The sequence below is a fragment of the Thamnophis sirtalis genome, unplaced genomic scaffold, assembly GCF_051295495.1.
Source record: "Thamnophis sirtalis isolate CommonGarterSnake01/CBP01778 unplaced genomic scaffold, rThaSir2_p1.2 scaffold_1, whole genome shotgun sequence".
NCBI lineage: Eukaryota > Metazoa > Chordata > Lepidosauria > Squamata > Natricidae > Thamnophis > Thamnophis sirtalis.
Genome location: NW_028261381.1, coordinates 51,429,440 through 51,449,915, shown reverse-complemented (window position 1 = coordinate 51,449,915; position 20,476 = coordinate 51,429,440). Strand labels below are relative to the sequence as shown.

Here is a 20,476-nt window from a genome sequence, read left to right as displayed (position 1 = left end):
GTGCCGTGAAATAGTGTAAGGTGTGCCGTGGGAAAATTACTTTATATATAGTCAATATAGGCACAGAGTTAATTTTTTTAACATTTTCTAATGGTGGTGTGCCTCGTGATTTTTTTCATGAAAAAAGTGTGCCTTTGCACAAAAAAGGTTGAAAAACACTGCCCTATAGACACCTCGGGACTTTGGGGCTCTACTCAGGGGTGGCAATCCCCTATCACCCCTACTGTGGGGGCAGCCTTGCCTACTGGCTTTCCCCTTTTGGGCAGCCCCCCCTGCTCAGGGGGGCATCAGCCCCAACCAAACACCTCCCACAGGGGCCCCCAACTTCCAGGAATTAATGATGCAGGCTTTTCAGCAATACATGGCTGCAGCATTTCAACAGCCACAGCCTCAGGCCCCCCCCTCCCCCCCCACCCCCAGGGCTCCTGAATTCCCAGAAGCCCAGGAGGAGGAGATTCACAGCTCCTCAGATTCATCCCAGGAGGGCAGTGACAATGAAAGTGAGGAAGGCGAGATCAGAGAACTCAAGCTATCAGAGGATGAAGGCATGCCTCCTCCTAAACCCACATTCACTGGGTTGTTCCAGCCCTCACTGTTTGAGTCCCTGCTCTTCAAGGCCAAGGCAACGGTCAAGCTAGGCAACAGAGCAGCGGAGGCCACACCCCAACGCCAGGGCTTCTCAGCAGAGAACATCTTTGATGAGCAGGCCATCGAGGCAGACACTGTTCCTACGCCCAAGACCTTCCTAGGCCTGATAAGGCACCAATGGGCATCTCCTACAAATGGCCCCTCACCCTCCTCTTCAGACAGGATGTTCTTCAATGTGGACCAAGAGCTGGCTAAGCTACTGGCACAGCCCACCATAGATGATCCAATCGTGGCTCTTCATACATCCACCAACATGCCTGGGGAACCAGAGGATGCCTTGAAGGCGGAGGACAAGAAGGCAGACCTCACCTTGCAGAGGGGCCATCTAGCAGCGGCCTGGGCTGTGAAAGCATCCACCACAGCCTCTTTCATCATCAGATCTTCCTTGCTGTGGCTGCAGGAGCTACAGCAACGCACCCCCATAGCAGATGCCCGGTCACATCAGGACATCAACAGGCTGGCAGCGGCCATCCAGTTCTCATCGGATGCCACCCTGGCTGCAGCCAGATTTGCTTCCAGGGCGATCGCATCGTCGCTGGCATCACGCAGGCTGCTGTGGCTTCGACAGTGGCAGGTGGAGGTTCGTCACAAGTGGCGCCTGGCTTCAGCCCCCTTCACAGGGGACTACCTCTTTGGCTCAGCTCTGGACCGGTTCCTGGTTGAGAACAAGGACAAGAGGAAGGTCCTCGCCACTGCCCAGAAGAAAGGCAGCTTCAGGTCAACTCCATACCCCAGACGCTCCTACTCCCGGGGTCAGGACTCTGGTTCCTTCTTCGGGGTCAGGACTCCCTTAGGGGGTCAGAGGCAGGTTTCTCAGGAGGCAGGCAGTATCAAGGGGGATTCCCTGCTAGACAGAGGTACCCAGACAGACAGCAAAGAGGCAGGCAGCAGAAGCGGCCCTTTTGAGGGGGCGGAGGAGGCGGAGGGGGACGCTCCTTCCGCAAATATTAAAGCTAGGTCTAGCGTTCTCCCCATTGGGGGGTGCTTAGCGCACTTCGCTGACCGCTGGGACCTCACCTCCTCTGACAGATGGGTGCAGAAGACCATCAGGCATGGCCTTTCACTCGAATTTCTTTCCAGTCCCCCGAGCTTCTTCCGGATATGTCTGGTTTCTAAGAACCCGACCCGGAGGCTGCTGATGCAGGAAGCCATCCAACACCTGTTGGAGATCAGGGCGATCCAGCCAGTGCCTCCAGAGCAACAGGGTCAGGGGCACTATTCCATCCTGTTTGTCATCCCCAAGGCCTCGGGGGGCTGGAGAGCGATCCTTGACTTGAAACGCCTGAACCGTTCCATTCGCTATAGGAGGTTCAAGATGCACTCCCTACACTCTATCTTGGAGGGGGTTAGACAAGGAGACTTTCTCACTTCTATAGACCTCACTGAGGCCTATCTGCACATTCCCATTGCCCAGGATCACCGTAGGTATCTCAGGTTCTGCTACATAGGACACCACTATCAGTACCGGGCCCTCCCCTTCGGGCTGTCTTCGGCCCCGAGGGTATTCACAAAGGTAATGGCAGCGCTGGCAGCGCACCTGAGACAGGTCCCGGTGCGCATCCAATGTTACCTGGATGATCTGCTCCTGCAGTCATCCTCCTTTAGGGGCGCTCTGCGAGACCTAGACATCACCGTGACAGTCCTGAGGGACCACGGGTTTACAGTGAACCTAGCCAAGAGTCACCTCCACCCCTCTACTAGTCTGATTCACCTAGGAGCCAGAATAGACACCCAGGCGGGCATGGTCTTCCTGTCACCCGACAGACAGATAGCGCTTAGACAGCTAGCCTCCTCGATAGCCAGGAAGCGCAAGGTGTCCCTAGCCACTCTGTCTAAACTACTAGGCACCATGGTCTCTGCCATTGGCATCGTCCCGTGGGCTCGCCTCCACACCAGAGATCTCCAATGGTTCCTCTTGCCGTTCCAGCGAAGGCGCACGAGCTGTTCGCAGACCAAGGTACTTCTCCCGGTAGAGGTCTCCCGCTCCCTGACTTGGTGGATGTCCCCAGCAATCACGAAGGGCGAAACCTTCTGGACACCAGACCGCTTGACGGTAACGACGGACGCCAGTCTGAGTGGGTGGGGTGCCCATTTGCTGGCTCAGATGGCGCAAGGAGAGTGGACTCAGGCGGAAGGGACTCACAACATAAACTGGTTGGAGCTCAGGGCGGTCCGCCTGGCTCTGTTACGGTTCCAGAACTCGGTCAGGGGCCAGCACATATTAGTCCTCACAGACAATATCACCACCAAGGCTCACATAAACAGACAGGGGGGGACAAGATCAAGGGCCCTCATGAAGGAGGCCAAACGTCTGGGTCAGTGGGCCGAAAGGAACCTCCGGTGTTTGAGGGCAGAACACATAGCGGGGGTGGACAACACCAGGGCCGACTGGCTCAGCCGGGCCGAGGTGGACAACTCAGAGTGGAGGCTACAGCCTGCGATATTCGAGGAGGTGGCCGAGCGCTTCGGGCGCCCGGAAGTCGATCTGTTCGCCACTCCCCTCAACACTCAGCTCCCGAGGTTCTTCTCCAGGTACCGGACACGGGGGGCGGAAGGGACGGACGCTCTGCGGAGCTCATGGCCCAGGGGTCTTTTGTATGCCTTTCCTCCCTTGCCCCTGATTCCCAGGGTCATACGGAAGATCCTTCAGGAGGGGGCGGAAGTGGTTCTGTTGGCCCCGCATTGGCCCCGGAGGCCTTGGTTTGCAGATCTCCAGTCTCTGTCGGTGGAGAGGCCCTGGAGAATTCCCCAGGAGAGGATATCCCTCAGCCAGGGGGCGCTGGAGCACCCGGATCCTCAATGGCTCCAGTTGACCGCTTGGCGATTGAGCGGAGCATCCTGAGGAAAGACCTCTTCTCCCCCAGGGTGATAAGGACTATCCAGGCCGCCCGCAGGCCCTCCACAGAGCGCATCTATGGCTCCACGTGGCGGGCCTTTGACTCTTGGTGCAACTCCCGGGGGTTCAACCCCATCCAGGCTACGGTACCTCAGGTTCTGGACTTCCTCCAGGCGGGCCTGGATAGAGGGTTAGCTCCTAACACAATTAGGAGACAGGTTTCAGCCATCTCCTCAGTTCTCCTGTGTGGCAGAAACCAGAGCCTGACGCACCACCCCATGGTCAGGCAATTCCTTAAGGGGGCCTCCAATCTCAGACCACCTACGGTACACAGGTACCCTTCCTGGGATTTACACAGGGTATTGGACGCTCTAACGGGCGCTCCGTTTGAGCCATTACAAACAGTTTCCCTTAAGTTCCTGACCCTGAAGGTGGCGTTCCTGGTGGCCATCACCTCCGCCAGGCGGATATCCGAACTGCAGGCGCTGTCCACCAGGGAGGATCTCTGTGTCTTTCACCAAGATAGGGTGGTGTTACGGCTGGATCCATCCTTCATTCCCAAGGTGTGCTCCTGCTTCCATCGAGCCCAGGAATAGCAATAGCAGTAGACTTATATACCGCTTCATAGGGCTTTCAGCCCTCTCTAAGCGGTTTACAGAGAGTCAGCATATTGCCCCCAACAATCTGGGTCCTCATTTTACCCACCTCGGAAGGATGGAAGGCTGAGTCAACCCTGAGCCGGTGAGATTTGAACCGCTGAACTGCTGATCTAGCAGTAGCCTGCAGTGCTGCATTTAACCACTGCGCCACCTGCGCAGGAACTGATTTTGCCCAACTTTTGTCCAGACCCTTCTCACCCATTGGAGAGGAAGTGGCACACTCTGGACGTTAGGAGGGCTCTGAGGATTTACCTCAGGAGAACCAGGCCAAACAGGAAATCCGAAGCCCTGTTTGTCTCCTTCCAACCAGGATCCCTGGGCAATAAGGTAACTTCCACCACTATTGGCAGGTGGTTGCGAACCTGCATTGCCACTGCGTACCAATCGCAGGGGTTACAGACACCAAATCATATCACAGCCCACTCCACGCGGAGTGCAGCCACATCCACGGCCTGGGCCACGCAAGCATCCCTGGCCGAAATCTGCAGGGCAGCCACGTGGGCTTCCCCCTCTCCCTTTGTTAGGAACTATAAGTTGGACTCCTTTGCCTCAGCAGAGGCCTCATTCGGCCGCAGGGTGTTGCAGGCGGTTCACAGGGCAGGACCCGTGACTCAACAGGCCTGAGTGGGGGACAGGGGGCATCTGGGGTCTCTCTCCCTAGGGACGTGCAGGCTTTGGTACGTCCCATCCTGGATACTCCTCCCCCCTCACTATGGAGAAAGGGCATTGGTACTTACCTGATACGCCTCTTCTCATAGTGGGGGGAGGAGTATCCAGTCCCTCCCTGACTATGTTTGTACGACTAAGTGTTATGTTCATTGTTTATGTTGTTATTTAAATATTGATGTTGAAGACAATAAAAGCAAAAAATTGAATCAAGAGTCTGGAGTGAATGATGCAACGAGTCGGAGAGAGCTCTTCGTCAGTAAAACTGGGCATGCCCGGTATCAGGGGGCGGAGCCCAAAGAGCTTATCTGACTCAATCCAATCACGAGAGGACAAAGTCAAACCCATCCTGGATACTCCTCCCCCCACTATGAGAAGAGGCGTATCAGGTAAGTACCAACGCCCTTTCTAGGGCTTGAAGGGGGGGGGGAGAGATTCAGGGTAGCCACATACTAGAATATTTTAAGATATATCTAGTACAGAGGTGGTATTCAGCAGGTTCTGACCAGAAATTTTGAATAGTTTGGAGGATCAGCAAATACCACCTCTGGCTGGCTCCGCCCTCATCTATTCTCTGCCTCCTGAGTCCCAGCTGATCGGGAGGAAATGGGGATTTTGCAGTAACCTTCCCCTGAAGTGGGTTGGGAATGGAGATTTTACAGTTTCCTTCCCCTACCACGCCCACCAAGCCACGCCCAGAGAACCAGTAGTAAAAAAAAATGGAATCCCACCACTGACCTAGTAGGTTAATAGCGCATTAGTTTGGCAACATTCAGCCCATTAGGTTTAAGCAAATGAAGGATTAGACTATTAGATTTGACTGTCTTTGGGTGTGGCCTGACACCATGTCAATGTATAATTAGGACTAGTATAATGAAGGATGCATTATTTCCTGAGCACAAAAAGTCACAGAATGATTGTGTCAGGCATGTCATCTCAGCCTGAGAAGAATTCGGGGGGGGGGGGGGGGGAGTGATAGAAGAAGTGCCATGTAGACATCCTTCAGTTTTAGAATGGAAGCTGGCTATAAATCTTATGAGGAATAATGAGTAGGGCTCCTTAATTAAAGTCTTGAACATGCAGTATTCTCATATAATCTGTAAAATTAAGTATATTCTATAATGTTTCTGAGACCTAACAGGTTTCATCTCTAAAAACTCTTCTTTGGTGTTCTTCCTGTCTGTTCTGAATACATAGACAGAAGGGATCTAAATATATGCTAAGAAGTTACATACATATTTTTTAGAAACAAAAGCAAAAAAAGAAAGGTAATTGGAGCTGTTTCACCAAACTTTGGTATTCATTTCTCAAGTTGCCTGCCACACTCCTTACCTTGTTCAGGTACATTTCTTAATTATTGGAGGGTTTGGGGAAAGCTTTGGGACTGTATAAGGCAGGAAGAACATTGCCTTGCCAACCTTATGGGCAAGTACTTTGTAGAACCTGTCCTTGTTTGAACAGAAAGAAAAGAAATGGTATAAAATTAGATTATATTTTCAACGTTACTTTATATTCTATTTGATTGTTATAAATACAGGCCCTTGTACACCATGGGCTAAAAACATAACCTTGGGGATAAACAAGAGAGAGCATCTTGTTTTTGTTACTTAAAATAACTTATGAGTAATACGGGATGTGATTATAAGTTGCAGTGTGTTGCTACATGAGAATTATATGTACTGTATCTTTTAATTTTGTAAAAATAACAAGGAAGTAGGCAGCATAAAAAATTTAAAGCCAGTCATTTCTTTGTTAGCTGGTGTGACATATTTCAATATTTGTACATGCATGGTCTTTGCAAGTAGAATTCTTTCAGTAATAACAATGCTGGATTGATTTTAATTCAAGTTTTTCTCCCTTTCTCAGAACACTAGTACCCAATACCTTTTTTAAAGATATAAAAGAGACAAGGGAATCACTATTTCACCCAGAAAGTAATTAATTTGTGAAATATCATTACTACAAGATGTGACTATGGCACTAACTTTTGGATAGTTTTAAAAAGTGATTGGTTTTAAAATTCATGGAGAATACTTCTGTGCTTACAAAGCACCTGAGGTAGGTAATTGATTGGCTTGAGACACAGAATATTGGACTTACCCAGTAGTTGTGTTCTTATGTTCTAATACACTTTTTCTTTCAGTAAAAATGACAAATTGTTTCGTGTAATACTAAAAAATGAAAACATTTCCTTTTTGACTAAAACTCTTTTCTCAAAAATAGTGTTTTTCTGTTCTTAATACTATTCTACGTAACTATAATGCTTTGTAATGTCTTAATGATCCTTACACATTCAGGAACACTTTGAGTTTTTAATAGTCTCCATCTGTGTTGTCTATGCACATGAACCCTTATCTCATTCATGTGTAAAACCTGCTTTTAAAAATAATTGGAAATTGTGATGTCACATTAACTTTGATTATTACGTGGATTTACTGTGTCGTAGTAAGAAGTATTAAAGTAATAAGTCCAAACTCAGCGTTTGTGAACAAACTGCCAAAACATTAAGAAGTGTTATACTATACCTTAAACATGTACAATCACATTAACTTTCATGGATTATAACATACTTTATCAGACATGGAATAAACTTGTGTGTGTTTGTACACAGACACACAGAGATAAATAATGCTATTGAGAAGGAGAGAATGGCAAATGGATAAATGAGAGGCAGAATTATCCATAGATAGTAACAATAAAAAAGTATGTTACACAGATAGGATTGTATTAATGAGTTTGTTAACTCACCCTATGTGGTAACAAACCATGGTTTCAAAATTAAGAAATATTACGAAGTTCTCTAGCTTATTTATTTTATAATGACATTGATCTGTGCAATTCCTTTTCTCAAGGATCATCATCTTGAGTTCAAAGACAATACTATATTTTGGGGGATTGATTTGGTCTATTTTATTATGTGTAGAATTTGGATAAATTGTGCAGTGAGCACTTTCTGGCATAGATAATGATGTTTATATTCCACAGTTTTCTGAGTGATATAAGTATAAGTATAATCTTTATTGTCATTGTACAAAATAAATACAACAAAATTGATTTCTTTGTTGCTTGCATTATAATGTGATTTGTTCTTGCTGGTAAATAGTTTTATGTTAAATGGTTATCTGTAAGGTATAAAACTTATCAGCCATTGCCCATGAAGTAGCAGCGCCTTTTCCAGGATGGGACCATAAATTGCTGATACGATTGAGTGGTTTTATCTGGGGAGTGCAACAATATATATTACTTTTTCTTCTAGTATTTTGTACAGAAGATTATTTAAGAAAACTAAACCATGAGTGGACACTGCAATTTTAAAAATGTTGATAATTTAAGTGCTATGATATGTGATATCTATGAATCTCCTATCTGGGACTTATAGATTATGAGGATTACCTTAAAAACCAAGTAAAATGTTGATGAATATTGGGTCAGCCAAGTTATAATCAAGGTCACTAACTTGGTCTCCAGTGAATATTCCAATTTCAAAGGTCAACCAAATAAGGTTAGAGCTATTACATAATTCTAATGATTCCTGATTACAGTATACTTTATGTGTCATATTTATACCTGGTACAAACAAAAGAAGTCCAGTGGTTTACAGTAGTTAAATGGAAAAAAACCAACCCATTTCTGGTGAAAGCAGTACAAACCCAAGATCAGACCTTAATAATTTATAACTACTGCACATAACATTAGACAAGATTGGACTTCCTATTATTCACCATATGCCCCCCCCCCGAAAACAGCAATTCAGTTTTCAAAAGCTTCCAAAAGACAAAAACTGTGGGGTCAACCTGATTTCTAATGGAAGGCCATTTCATAATGTAGATGGTATCATCTAAAAGCAGCAGCAATGACCATCCACTCCATATATGTTGGAGAAATAGGGGGCTATTAGCAATTTCTCTGACAAACAAGAGAAGCAGGTAGATTCTGGATTGAGAAGATGGTCCTACAAGTACCTCAGTCCCAAGCCATGCAGAATTTATTGATAATGACCAGCACAGAAGCTAATAGAAAACTTTTGCAGAGACCAGAGCTAAGCTGTAATGTGCTTCTAGGAGCAAGTGCCAGCAAATAACTGGGTTGCTGATTCTGGACAAATCTGAGTGGTCTTTAAAAGCAGTCCATGTAGGCTGCATTGCAGTAAGCCCCAGGCATAGTAATGATATTATGAGTTATTGTTGCAAAATCCTCTCATTCCAGGTGGGGAGCAGGCTGCAGCTAACATACAACTGAAATTAGACAAAAGTTCCTCCCCCGCCCCAATACACACACACACCTGCCCTCTATCTGCTCATACAGCAGTAGCCATTAGTCTAGGAGCAGTCACTTGAAACATACCTGCTTCTTCAGGGACAGTATCGTACCCCCAGAGCAGAATACTGAACAAACAGCAACTCCATCTTGCTGAGATTGAGTCTCAGCAAGAAACATGGGACAATACGTTATAGTACATACTGTAACATACTGATGACACTGTAGTCCAAATGGACATATGATCTCTCTCACTTATTTCATGTAGATGTTAAAAACATGAGAGAGGATGGAACTCCAAAATGGCTGGATAATCTCTCTACCCTCACTCCCCACCCCACACTCACTGGTTGGAATCACCCATTTAGGAAGGAGCAGAACCTTGTAAAAAAGTATCCCAGGTCCCTTGTACATAAATGCACTTCCAGAAGGATACCATGATTATTGTTCCCTTTCAAACAGTCCTCAATTCTCACAGAAACAACTTGATGTCAAGAGATTATTAATACTGCTTCCTCACCAGGTAACCAGGCAGCTCTCTGATTCCTAATTACAGCTACCGAAAGAAGGATTTGCTTCTTTTAATGAGATCGAATTAGATTAGTGTGGCTTAATATTGGAGAAGAAGGAATACAAGACAGCAGCTCCAAGCAATAAATGGGATTAGTGTTATCTGACAAATTTCCAATTCACCTAAGTCGGAGAGCAGAGAGCAGTTTCACTGCTATGGTTACTATGTGGGCATCAAACCTCTGTTCTCATTTATTCTGTGCAACATATTGTTCTTCCCCATGGTGCTTGGGGAAATAGCCAGCACTAATATTTGAACAGAATGCAATTGGTCTTTCTGTATGAAGTATACCTTGCCCAACTGGACTCAGCTTGTGGTACTCAAATCTTTTTTTGGATACTGATGTCCAGAGTTTATTCACCTTTATGAAGATTAGGATTAATTCTGCACTCTAATTTTCACTGATAGAATTTTCACATAGAATTCTTCTTCATTTGGACAATAACGAAGCTATCTATGCATGGTAAAAATATTAAAAATTATTTAAATCCAATATACTTGGTGATGGTTTGTTTACAAATTGTAAGATGATATAAAATCACACTTATAGCACTAGATTGCCTAGAATATAGACAGTGGAAGAATAAAAGCTAAATAACAAGTAAACTATAAAATATTTCATCCTAGGTGCAGAAAAAAAAAGCTTAAGAAAAGCTGATGTCCAGCCAGGCTTCTTATCCATTGAGATGAGAGTTGGTTGGAAGTTAGTAGAAACCAAGATTGCATTGTTGGAGAGCATAGAAAAGAAGTTGAACTCTGATAAGAGGATGAACTGTTATCAGGACTCTGCTTCCTGGCAAATATATCACAGATCTTTTTACTTTTGTGGAAACCTTTGGAAATTCTTTTTGCAAAGATCCCTATTTCCCAAGTGGTGATTGGTTCTTTCTTATGTTACTGTGATCAGAGTTATATTTTCAATAACTTCTGTCTATCAGATAGGTTTTCATAAAGACTTATTTGTTGACAATGCTGTTTGCCAGAATAATTGATGAGTAACAGTCCATACCATTCCTTGGCTTTCAGTTGTGACTTATTCACATTCCCTAAATCTCTAGCATTATTTTTTTTCTTTTCTTGAACAGCATTTGCCAACATTTATGGTACAGAAAAAATATGGAGAACATTGTAATGTTCTAGGAGATGTAATGCTTTAACTGTAGCCTGACTTCGATGATATAGCATGCAATGCTAAAAAGGTTTTAGCATTAAAACTGTTAAAGAACTAATTGATTATGTATCTTCAAATCAGAGTTAGCTTCTAGTGACACACAGATTAATGTAAGTATGGATAAACAAATATAGATGTCTGTTGTTCAGTTAAATACCTTAAGGGTCTTCATACAGATATCTTCCCAATAAGTACCGTACATCTGGAACTCAACACAGTTAAAGGTATTTTATGCATTTTGAAACTCAGTGTGCCTCTAATTAGCTTTCTCTTAGCCTGAAGAAGTGTGAGAAAATAGGGAAAAAATACTGCTTTTTGCTCCATTCTTATTCATTCTTATTTTGAGTTGTTGGAAATCCATAAACTATACTCCCCAGGTGGGAAATGAATGTGTGGGAGAGATAAATAGGAACCTGATAATAGTCTTTGTGGATATTTTCTAACATATTTAGCATGTTAAATCAATATTACATATCGTGAACCCAGTTGTCTAGTAAAAATGTCTATAGAATTAGTTATTAGTATTCTAGTGCATTAAAGTGTGTCCAGGAGACACAACTCATGGTAAAACTAAAGACACAAAAGCATTGATTTTCCAAGATGGGAAAGCCCAAGGATAAGGAGCAGATTAAGCCTCTACCTACTTCTGTTTGATCCACATCTCTCATAAAAATGTACAGCAAAGTGCTGTGTTTGAAAGTCTGTAGTAGTAAAAAAAAAAAACCCACCAATTTACCTTCTTTCCCTTATAGAAGAACTGGGACGTTTGTAATGGTGCTGGAAGCGTAGTTGATACTACGAAGTAATACTATTAGGTTAAACATGCATGCAAATAGGAAACTCCTGCAGGGTGCAGCACAGTCACATTTGACTACAAATGTGAAAACTTATAGCGAATAGAGCTCAACGAAGATATTAACTCAATAGGGATTATTAAGAAAGGGATTGAAAGGAAAACCACCAAGTTTATATTGTACAGTAATCCATCTATATAAATCTATAGAACATCAGCATTTAGAATACTGGTGCAGTTCTGGTCGCTGAATTTCAAAAATGATACATCTGGAAAACCACAGAAGAATGCAAGTAAAATTATCAAAACATTTCGTGATGACTTTCTTCTTTGATAAATGGAGAAAAGCACAAAAGATTCAGCAGTCCTTGACTTTGGTACTAACCAATAAGAAAGGCTTAATTGAGTAAATGGAAGTTACAAAAACCAAGTATAAGAGATAAATTCAAAGCATGATAAATAGGATTTCACAGCAATAGAAGCTATTTAAAAACAGAGCTCAAGGTGAGCGGGAATTCCTAAATATGAAATTCTTAAAGTGCAAATGCAAACAACTACAGTAAGTTTAAACATAAAGGATGATAGAGAAAGCCAACCATCTCACAAAAGGTCATTAGGTACTACTGGAGATAGAGTTTGTACTGCTAGAACGAATACTGTTAGGTTTACCATACATGAAAATTGCCTTCAGGTCCAGCACAGCCAAATCTGATTGCAAAAATAGAAAATTCTGAAAAATGAGGGAGTTAATAAAAAAGACTGAAAGGAACACCAGCTAGCAAAGTGAATGCCATTAGATAACAAAATAGTAAAAATATTGAATCAAGAAAAATACTGAAATTGCAGAGAAACCGAATGATCCTTTTTTTGTTTTCATCTTTTGTTACTATAGAAGACATAAGCTGGGTTTGACTTTTGAGGGGATGAAGGTGAGAAATAAAGCAGCTAAAGCAAATTGGGTTAACAGTGCATGATATTCTAGGAGATAGTGATATATCACCAGGTCCTGATGCCAGCCACTCTAAAATTCTTACATGTCAAATGGGCATTTAAGGCAAAACAAAATAATGACCTTCAAATCAGAATCAGTGCCAGAGGACTGGAAAGCAGACAATATGATGCTAATTTTAGAAAGGGATTTGGGGAGAGGCATAAGAATCCCAGACTGATCAGCTTCATAGTAATTAACTGTGATGGAGAGTCATAGAAATTGGATGATGGATAGATGGATGGTGTTTGTTTCAAATTGGTAGACATGGTAAGCACATAGAGGAACATGACTATCAAGAGGTATTTACTGGGATTTTCTCAAAGCCTTTGATATAATTCCTCATCAAAATATCTCTAGTGGCTGTGTGATAAGTTTTTTTTTTTTTATGGACTAACTGTTGAAAAAATAGAGTAGAAATGAACAGGAATTTTCCTGAATGGAGGAAAGTAAGATATTCAAAGATTTGAGTTGGGACCAGTACTTTTCAATGTTTATATATGATCTTGACTTACTTAGGGATAAGCAATGAGTTGGCCAGGTTTGCATATGTTTCCAATTTATTCCAGGTGGTAAGCCATAAAGGATTGCAAAGAGCTCTTTAAAGCTGATGAATAAAACTAATCAAGTAAATAATGAATGTGGTTAGCTGAACTAAGTGTAAACAGATGCACATTAAGTCAACATCCGCCTCCACCCTACAAGTTCACATGTATAATTGTTGGCATTTGAACCAAGAAATTAGTGACAAAAATATATTGGTTCGTTCAGTGACGATATGAGCTCAGTATTCAGGATTTGGGAAAACACAAATTCCACACTAGAGATCATTGAAACAAGGATAGAAAATAAACATAGTAAGATTTTCCAAATTCAAGATGTCTACATCTGTAATAGTCTGTGTAATTCTGGTTGCTAACTAAAAAAAAAACCTGGATCTGGGAAAAGGCAGATGAGGACAAGAAAATTTGAACACCTTGCCTGTGAGAAAATGATAGAACTTTGAGGACCATTTAGCATAGAAAAAAGGTGGAAAAGACATAAATGAGTATAAAATCATAGTTTGGAAAAAATAGAAACAAATTCCTTTTCAGAACATAAGGACTAGAGATCATCCAATATATTTGGGAGGAAATATACGTAGAACAGATAAAAATAATACGTCTTCATATAAGCACATTATTAACTAGTAAAATTATTACCACAGCATGCAATGATGATCATTGACATGAATGTGTTTCAAAGAACATTTATCTAATCCACAGGAATACAGAAAGAGGCTTTATTAAGGGCTGTTATTGGAATTAACACCACAAAGTTAGGGACAGCATTCCTTCAGCTACCAATATCAGGAAAACAACAGCTGGTGGTTGAAGAGGGGTATGCCTTCATGTTTGGCTTGTATGCTTTCCAGAGGCATCTGGCTGGCCATTGTGGGAAACCAAGTTCTAATTTGAAATGGATGTTGACCTGGTTCAACAGGGCTATCCTTACGTTCTTAAGGAGTGCAATGTGGTTTTACATTCCAATAGTTCCTCTGTGTATCTTCTGTTGGGAAAATATTATCTTCTACAATATCTTTCCAACATTATTTGTGCAGAATGTAATTCTGTTGTAGAATTCAGTAATACAAGCTTGTATCGTGATCAGCAGTCTTCACTGCTTTAAAAGGAAAGTAGACAAAATGTATAGAGGCTGAAACTCAATGTGGCTACAAACCATGTCGATGAACTGAAGAACTGAAGACAATACGCCTCTAACCACCGGTTGTTGGAGATAACAAAAGCATAAGACTATTTCCCTCATGCCTTCTTGCTTGGCAACAGTGTGTAATAAGGTCAAGCACTGTTTTGTTCTTAATTATGATGAAACACTGTTTTTATTATCTTAATCATTGGGATTTTATTAACAGTGTTGTACTTGATTAATTTGAACCTTACAGCTCCTGAATTGATATTTGTCAAGGTTGTCATGTTTTGCTATAGCAATGTCTACTTTTCCCCCCCTGCAGGCCTCCGGAAAACTGTGCTGCTAACATCCTTTCTCATGGTAGTAGGCGCTGGCCTGAGATGCATACCTGTATCCAACCAACAAACAAGGAAATGGTAAGAAAATTAATAACTTATTTTACCACTAGGAAACTAAAGTAAGAAATATATGAGAAAGATCCTAAATTATTAAGTGGTAGAATGATCATTTTAAATAGATGAAAAGGTTAATAAAAATGTTAGTCATTGCATGTAGTCACACCAACAATTCAGTTTCTATCTCTAATACATTGAAAGGACATAAATTTATCCCAATCAATCTGATCCAAATAACTATATAGAAGGAAAAATGATACAATGCATATATATTTGCAAATTGTAATTGATACAGTAGTGATGTCCTGTGTGTTGGTTTCATCTCTAACAGTTCACTGAAAAGAAGATCTTCTTAATGTATAGGAGAGCCGTGATGGCGCAGAATGCAGTATTGCAGGCTAATTCACCTCTCACTGCCAGTAGCAGTCCACAAAATCTGGTTCTCCACAGATAGTTTACCTATGAGAACATAAAAAAATGGTCTGAAGCGTGAAATTTATCATTCCCCTTAATAAAATAAGTACTTGTATAATACTGTATCTTTATGACCTAGTTATTAATTTTAAGTTTCCTTAGCTGAGTTTAATTGTTTTTTAAAGTGCTTATATTTTTGAAACTCCAGTGAACTTTAGAATATTAATAAATGTATTCATTTAAAAAGTAGCACACTATTCAGGGCACTGGCTTACTTTTTTTCATTAAAAAAATCAATAAAGTATTTGGTATAAAAACTGTAGACATATCTCATTCCTGTACAGAATAGGAGGAGGGGGGGGTTATTGGTGGCATGCACATGAACACATACACATTGACACAGTTTGATTAATTCATCATTGAAAAGAGCTATTTTGTAATAGAATTTGTAAATGGATCCATTAAACAAAGAGGCTTCATAGATTAGCAAAAAATTAAACTGACTGGTGCATCTTTAGAAGGTCTTATAAATTGCTGACTCTTAGAGGACAAAGTTAAGCACTGCATCTTTAATGCATAATTGACAAAACACAACAGTAAAAACAATGAAGATGCAGGAAGAATATAGAATCCAAAAGAAACTATGGAGAAAACCAACAATCAATCACATAACCAAAATGCTCCATCATGGATTTGCCAACAATTCTAGCTCATAGCCAGGGGATACAGCCAGATGTTAAGGACTCATTTAAATGAGGTCAGGGTAAAGGCTATGTGAATCTCAGGTGGGATGGTGTTCCAGCAATGCCATGAGAGAGAAAGTCCACTTCTTTGGGCCCCAACATTGTTTAATTGATGAGACCTGGAAGATACCAATGTTTTGAGACATTATGGTTGGACAGGAACTATAGGAGATAGGTGCTCCCTCAAATAACCTGGTAAAGAGCAACATAACCAACAACTTGAATTTTACTGGAAGTCTACCAATAAGCAGTTCACAAAGCAGAGGTAATTCACGGGCATGCTATGACCTGCCTATAAATACAGTGGGGCAAAAAAGTATTTAGTCAGCCACCACTTGTGCAAGTTCTCCCACTTAAAAAGATGAGAGAGCCCTGTAATTGACATCATAGGTAGACCTCAACTATGAGAGACAAAATGAGAAAACAAATCCAGACAATCACATTGTCTGATTTGGAAAGAATTTTTTTGCAAATTATGGTGGAAAATAAGTATTTGGTCAATATCAAAAGTTCATCTCAATTCTGTGTTATATATCCTTTGTTGGCAATGGCAGAGGTCAAATGTTTTCTGTAAGTCTTCACAAGGTTGGCACACACTGTTGCTGGTATGTTGGCCCATTCCTCCATGCAGATCTCCTCTAGAACAGTGATGTTTTGGGGCTGTCGCTGGGCAACACAGACTTTCAACTCCCTCCAAAGGTTTTCTATGGGGTTGAGATCTGGAGACTGGCTAGGCCACTCCCGGACCTTGAAATGCTTCTTACGAAGCTACTCCTTCATTGCCTGGGAGGTGTGTTTGGGATCATGCTGAAAGACCCAGCCAAGTTTCATCTTCAATGCCCTTGCTGATGGAAGGAGGTTTGCACTCAAAATCTCATGATACATGCCCCATTCCTGTACACGGATCAGTCGTCCTGGTCCCTTTGCAGAGAAACAGCCCCAAAGCATGATGTTGCCACCCCTGTGCTTCACAGTAGGTGTGTTCTTTGGATGCAACTAGCATTCTCTCTCCTCCAAACACGACGAGTTGTGTTTCTACCAAACAGTTCTACTTTGGTTTCATCTGACCATATGACATTCTCCCAGTCCTCTTCTGGATCATCCAAATTTCAGATGGACCTGGACATGTACTGGCTTAAGCAGGGGGACACGTCTGGCACTGCAGGATCTGAGTCCCTGGCGGCGTAGTGTGTTACTGATGGTAGCCTTTGTTACGTTGGTCCCAGCTCTCTGCAGGTCATTCACCTGTGTGGTTCTGGGATTTTTGCTCACTGTTCTTCCTGTGACAAATATTTATTTTATTTCTTAAAAAAAAACCACACAAATATTTTGTCATGTCAATCATTAAGACGTTGAAGTACAATTTTTTGTGTGTGTGCCCCTCCCTCCCTCCACCCCCCAACCCCCCCCTCCTTCCCCCCCCCGACTTCCCAGAACCCGTACATGGTATGGATTTTTAACTAACACAGTCTAAAATCTATTGAGAAAAAAGAGATAAAGAAATTAATGACATTCTACATTGACCTTAGCTTCTTCTTACTGAAATAACTTTTAACAGTTTAAATCATTTCTGCTTAACCTTTTGGCAGGTCCACCATATATGATAATATGTAGCATCGAGAAAACCACACCTCCCTTCCTTAACCTTTGTATCGTCTGGGTTCATTGTTAACTCCAGCTCTTTCCTCTTAATTTCCTCTTCCAGTTCTGTTCGTTTTAACCCTTGCTTATTTCTATGTGTTTTATTTATATTCATCAAGACTCCTCTCATATACGCTTAGCTTGCATCCCATACAAATTCCATAGATGTACCCTTATTCATATTCGAAACAAAATATTCAGATAGTAATTTTTTACAATCATTAATATACTTTTCATATCTAAATAAGTTTTCATTCAATCTCCAAGACCTTCTTGCCTGCACTACCCTTCCCAACTCCATCCAAACTGGGTTATGGTCCGAAAGGACCCTAGCCGCAATCTTTGTCTTCTTGACCCTAGAAAGCAAATCATTAGTGGTTAGAATAAAATCCATCCTTGAAAGGGATTCATAGGAAGTCATATTCCTCTGCATTTCTTTCTCACCAAATATCTCTCAATTCAAAGTCATCCATAATGTCAAAGAAAGGTTTGGGTAACTTTGCTCGCATCTTAGTATTGAGGCAGGAAATCTTCTTATCTCTCTTAGTATCTATCATTCCATTCCAGTCACCCAATAGTATACAGCTTTCATATCTTTTCTTAAGTATACAACTATACCATTCTTCTTTTCCATAGCGGAAGCTACAAAATGTTGACCAAGTTTTGAGTTGATCAAATATTTTTGATCAGTTGACTTGATATGAATTTCTTGCAAACAAATTACATTGTTCTTAAACTGTTTGAGATAATGAAATATTTTCTTCCTCTTCTGTGGAGAATTCAGTCCGTTGACATTCCATGTTAAAATCTTAGTTGTCATCTTTGGTTGGTTGAAGCATTTTTAGAGCTTCCTGCATGGCCTATTTAACCTTAGATCTAGCTCCTCCCACTGCTTCCAGATTTGTTATTGTAGTTCCTTGATCGATGGCCGATGATTGTTGATGCTGTTGCTTTTTAGCTTGTTTCTCCATACGTCTAGTAGTCATATGACTAGGTTTTTGTTCCTTGTCTGGTGGTTGTGTAGTTTGCTGTCTATCCTGTCCTTCTTGTGGTCTTTCTCTAGGTCCAGATGGTGCAGGGTATCCGATCTTCAATATATTATAATAAAAATCTCGGGCTTTCAATACAGAGTTGAGGCGGTACCTTTGCTTATCAAATGTAAATATGATGCCAAATGGTGCATCCCATCTATACTGTATCTGACGATTTCTGAGTTCTCCAACCAAAAAAGCACAGTCTCTCCTGGCTCTTAACATTTGAGGTGGTATCTCTTTCAAAACAATCAGGTCTTGACCGCCAATTTGAAGCTTAGTGTTATAAGACGCTTGCAGTACCATATTTCTAAGCTCTCTTGTAGTAAAATATATAACGATGTCTCGAGGAAGCTGCTTCTGCTTTGCCAGCCAGGAGTTAACGCGGTAAGCTTTGTCGATTTGCCAGTCAAAGTTGGTCCCTGGTCTTCCCATCAAGCGGTCAAAAGCTTCCGATAGAATCTGTTTCAGGTTCTCCTGTTTCTCCTCACGCAGCCCCCTTACTCTTAATGCGAACTCCATTTGTCGGTACTGTATCATAATAATTTCTTTTTCAGCATTTTCCACTTTTTGTTCCACCACCTCTGTTTTCAATGTCAAGTTAGCATTGGCATCATTAAGAACCTCTACAGTATCTTCCAGTCCAGAGATATGTTCTGTTATTACAGTTACAAGTCTCAGCATTTCGTCTCTAATTTTACCAACCTTAGCGTCAATTTTCTCATACAGCTCCTGTTTAAGTCCTTTTATTTCACTTTTGATTTCTTCTTTCATTTCTTTTATTTCCTCTTTTCTCTCCTGCTTTACCACCTCTCTATTATCTCTAAACTTATCTTCCATTTTAATTGTCTGTGCATTAAGAGCCTCGCTTAGATTGCTCAGGAAAAATTCTTTCGTTAACACATCCCCAGCAGGGGGCGTAGGAAGCGGAGGCTGCAGCTTTGTGCCAGGCACTGAGGGTGTGCCCCTGGAAGTAGAGTGTGACGACTTTGAGTTAATATTTGGTTTTGAAGCCATTTCAAAATTTATCTGCCTGCAGTTAATAAAACTCTATTGCCTGAATATGCAGCTTTAAGTAAAGAGGCTGAGTTCCCCTTTTATTTTGAAGTTAAGGCTTGGCAAAACTTTCAGTGAGTAAACATTGTAACAAGACCGTTCAGCAGATTCATCACCATTTAACTTCCAGATAAGCAAGATTAATGAAGGAGTGAAATTCTTGTAAAAATGAAACTAATTAAAAAGCTTCTGCTGGCCTATTGTGAAACCAAAACATATGATAAGCAATCTCTTTTGTTTTGAATTCTTGTGAGAATTAACAAAAAGTGTTCATTATTACCGGAGAAACCAGCCTGCTCGGCGCAATTTTAAAAGCCTCTAAGTAAATAATTTTTTGGAGGAGAAAAAGAAAAGAAGCTAAAATGTTGATAAACAATTATTGTCCACGCAAACGGATTCAGCTCGTGATAAGATTAAATCAAACAAAACTTTGAACTGAGTGGGGGAGACCTGCTTTGTCCCGCACAAGGCAGTTTGAAGTTCCCAGCACGGATAGCCGTTCTGCCTTGGGCTAGTCCCCCTTTCCCTGCAAGCACAAAAGCTGCAAAAATTGAAGAGCATTTGCCAGCAAAACAATTTCTTCTTTCCTTCTTGCCTGAAGGATAAGAAAACCTGATAAGACGTCAGATGGAAGATCCTCTAAACAGGTACGTAGCCAGGAATTTGGAGGCAGCTGATTTTTTTGCTGCCACCACCAGCAGGCTCCTCCCAGGAAGTCCGGATTTTTGCTCACTGTTCTTGTGATCATTTTGACCCCATGGGGTGAGGTCTTGCATGGAGCCCCAGATCAAGGGAGATTATCAGTGGTCTTGTATGTCTTCCATTTTCTAATTATTGCTCCCACAGTTGATTTCTTCACACCAAGCTGCTTGCCTATTGCAGATTCAGTCTTCCCAGCCTGGTGCAGGTCTCAATTTT

The 20,476-nt window shown here is 41.8% G+C and overlaps 2 protein-coding genes across 2 annotated transcripts in view; both read left to right on the top strand.

The window, feature by feature from the left end:
- Positions 1-20,476, top strand: part of SLC49A4 (solute carrier family 49 member 4) — a 109,625-nt gene that overhangs the window by 15,753 nt on the left and 73,396 nt on the right. The window contains exon 2 of the mRNA XM_014063328.2: positions 14,601-14,694. Coding sequence (XP_013918803.2) covers positions 14,601-14,694 — 94 coding nt within the window. The remainder of the gene's footprint in view (positions 1-14,600; positions 14,695-20,476) is intronic.
- LOC148049403 (uncharacterized) lies at positions 422-4,535 on the top strand. Its single transcript, XM_087708362.1, has one exon. It carries the CDS (start codon positions 548-550, stop codon positions 3,488-3,490), a length of 2,943 nt encoding a protein of 980 aa, XP_087564488.1. The 5' UTR covers positions 422-547; the 3' UTR covers positions 3,491-4,535.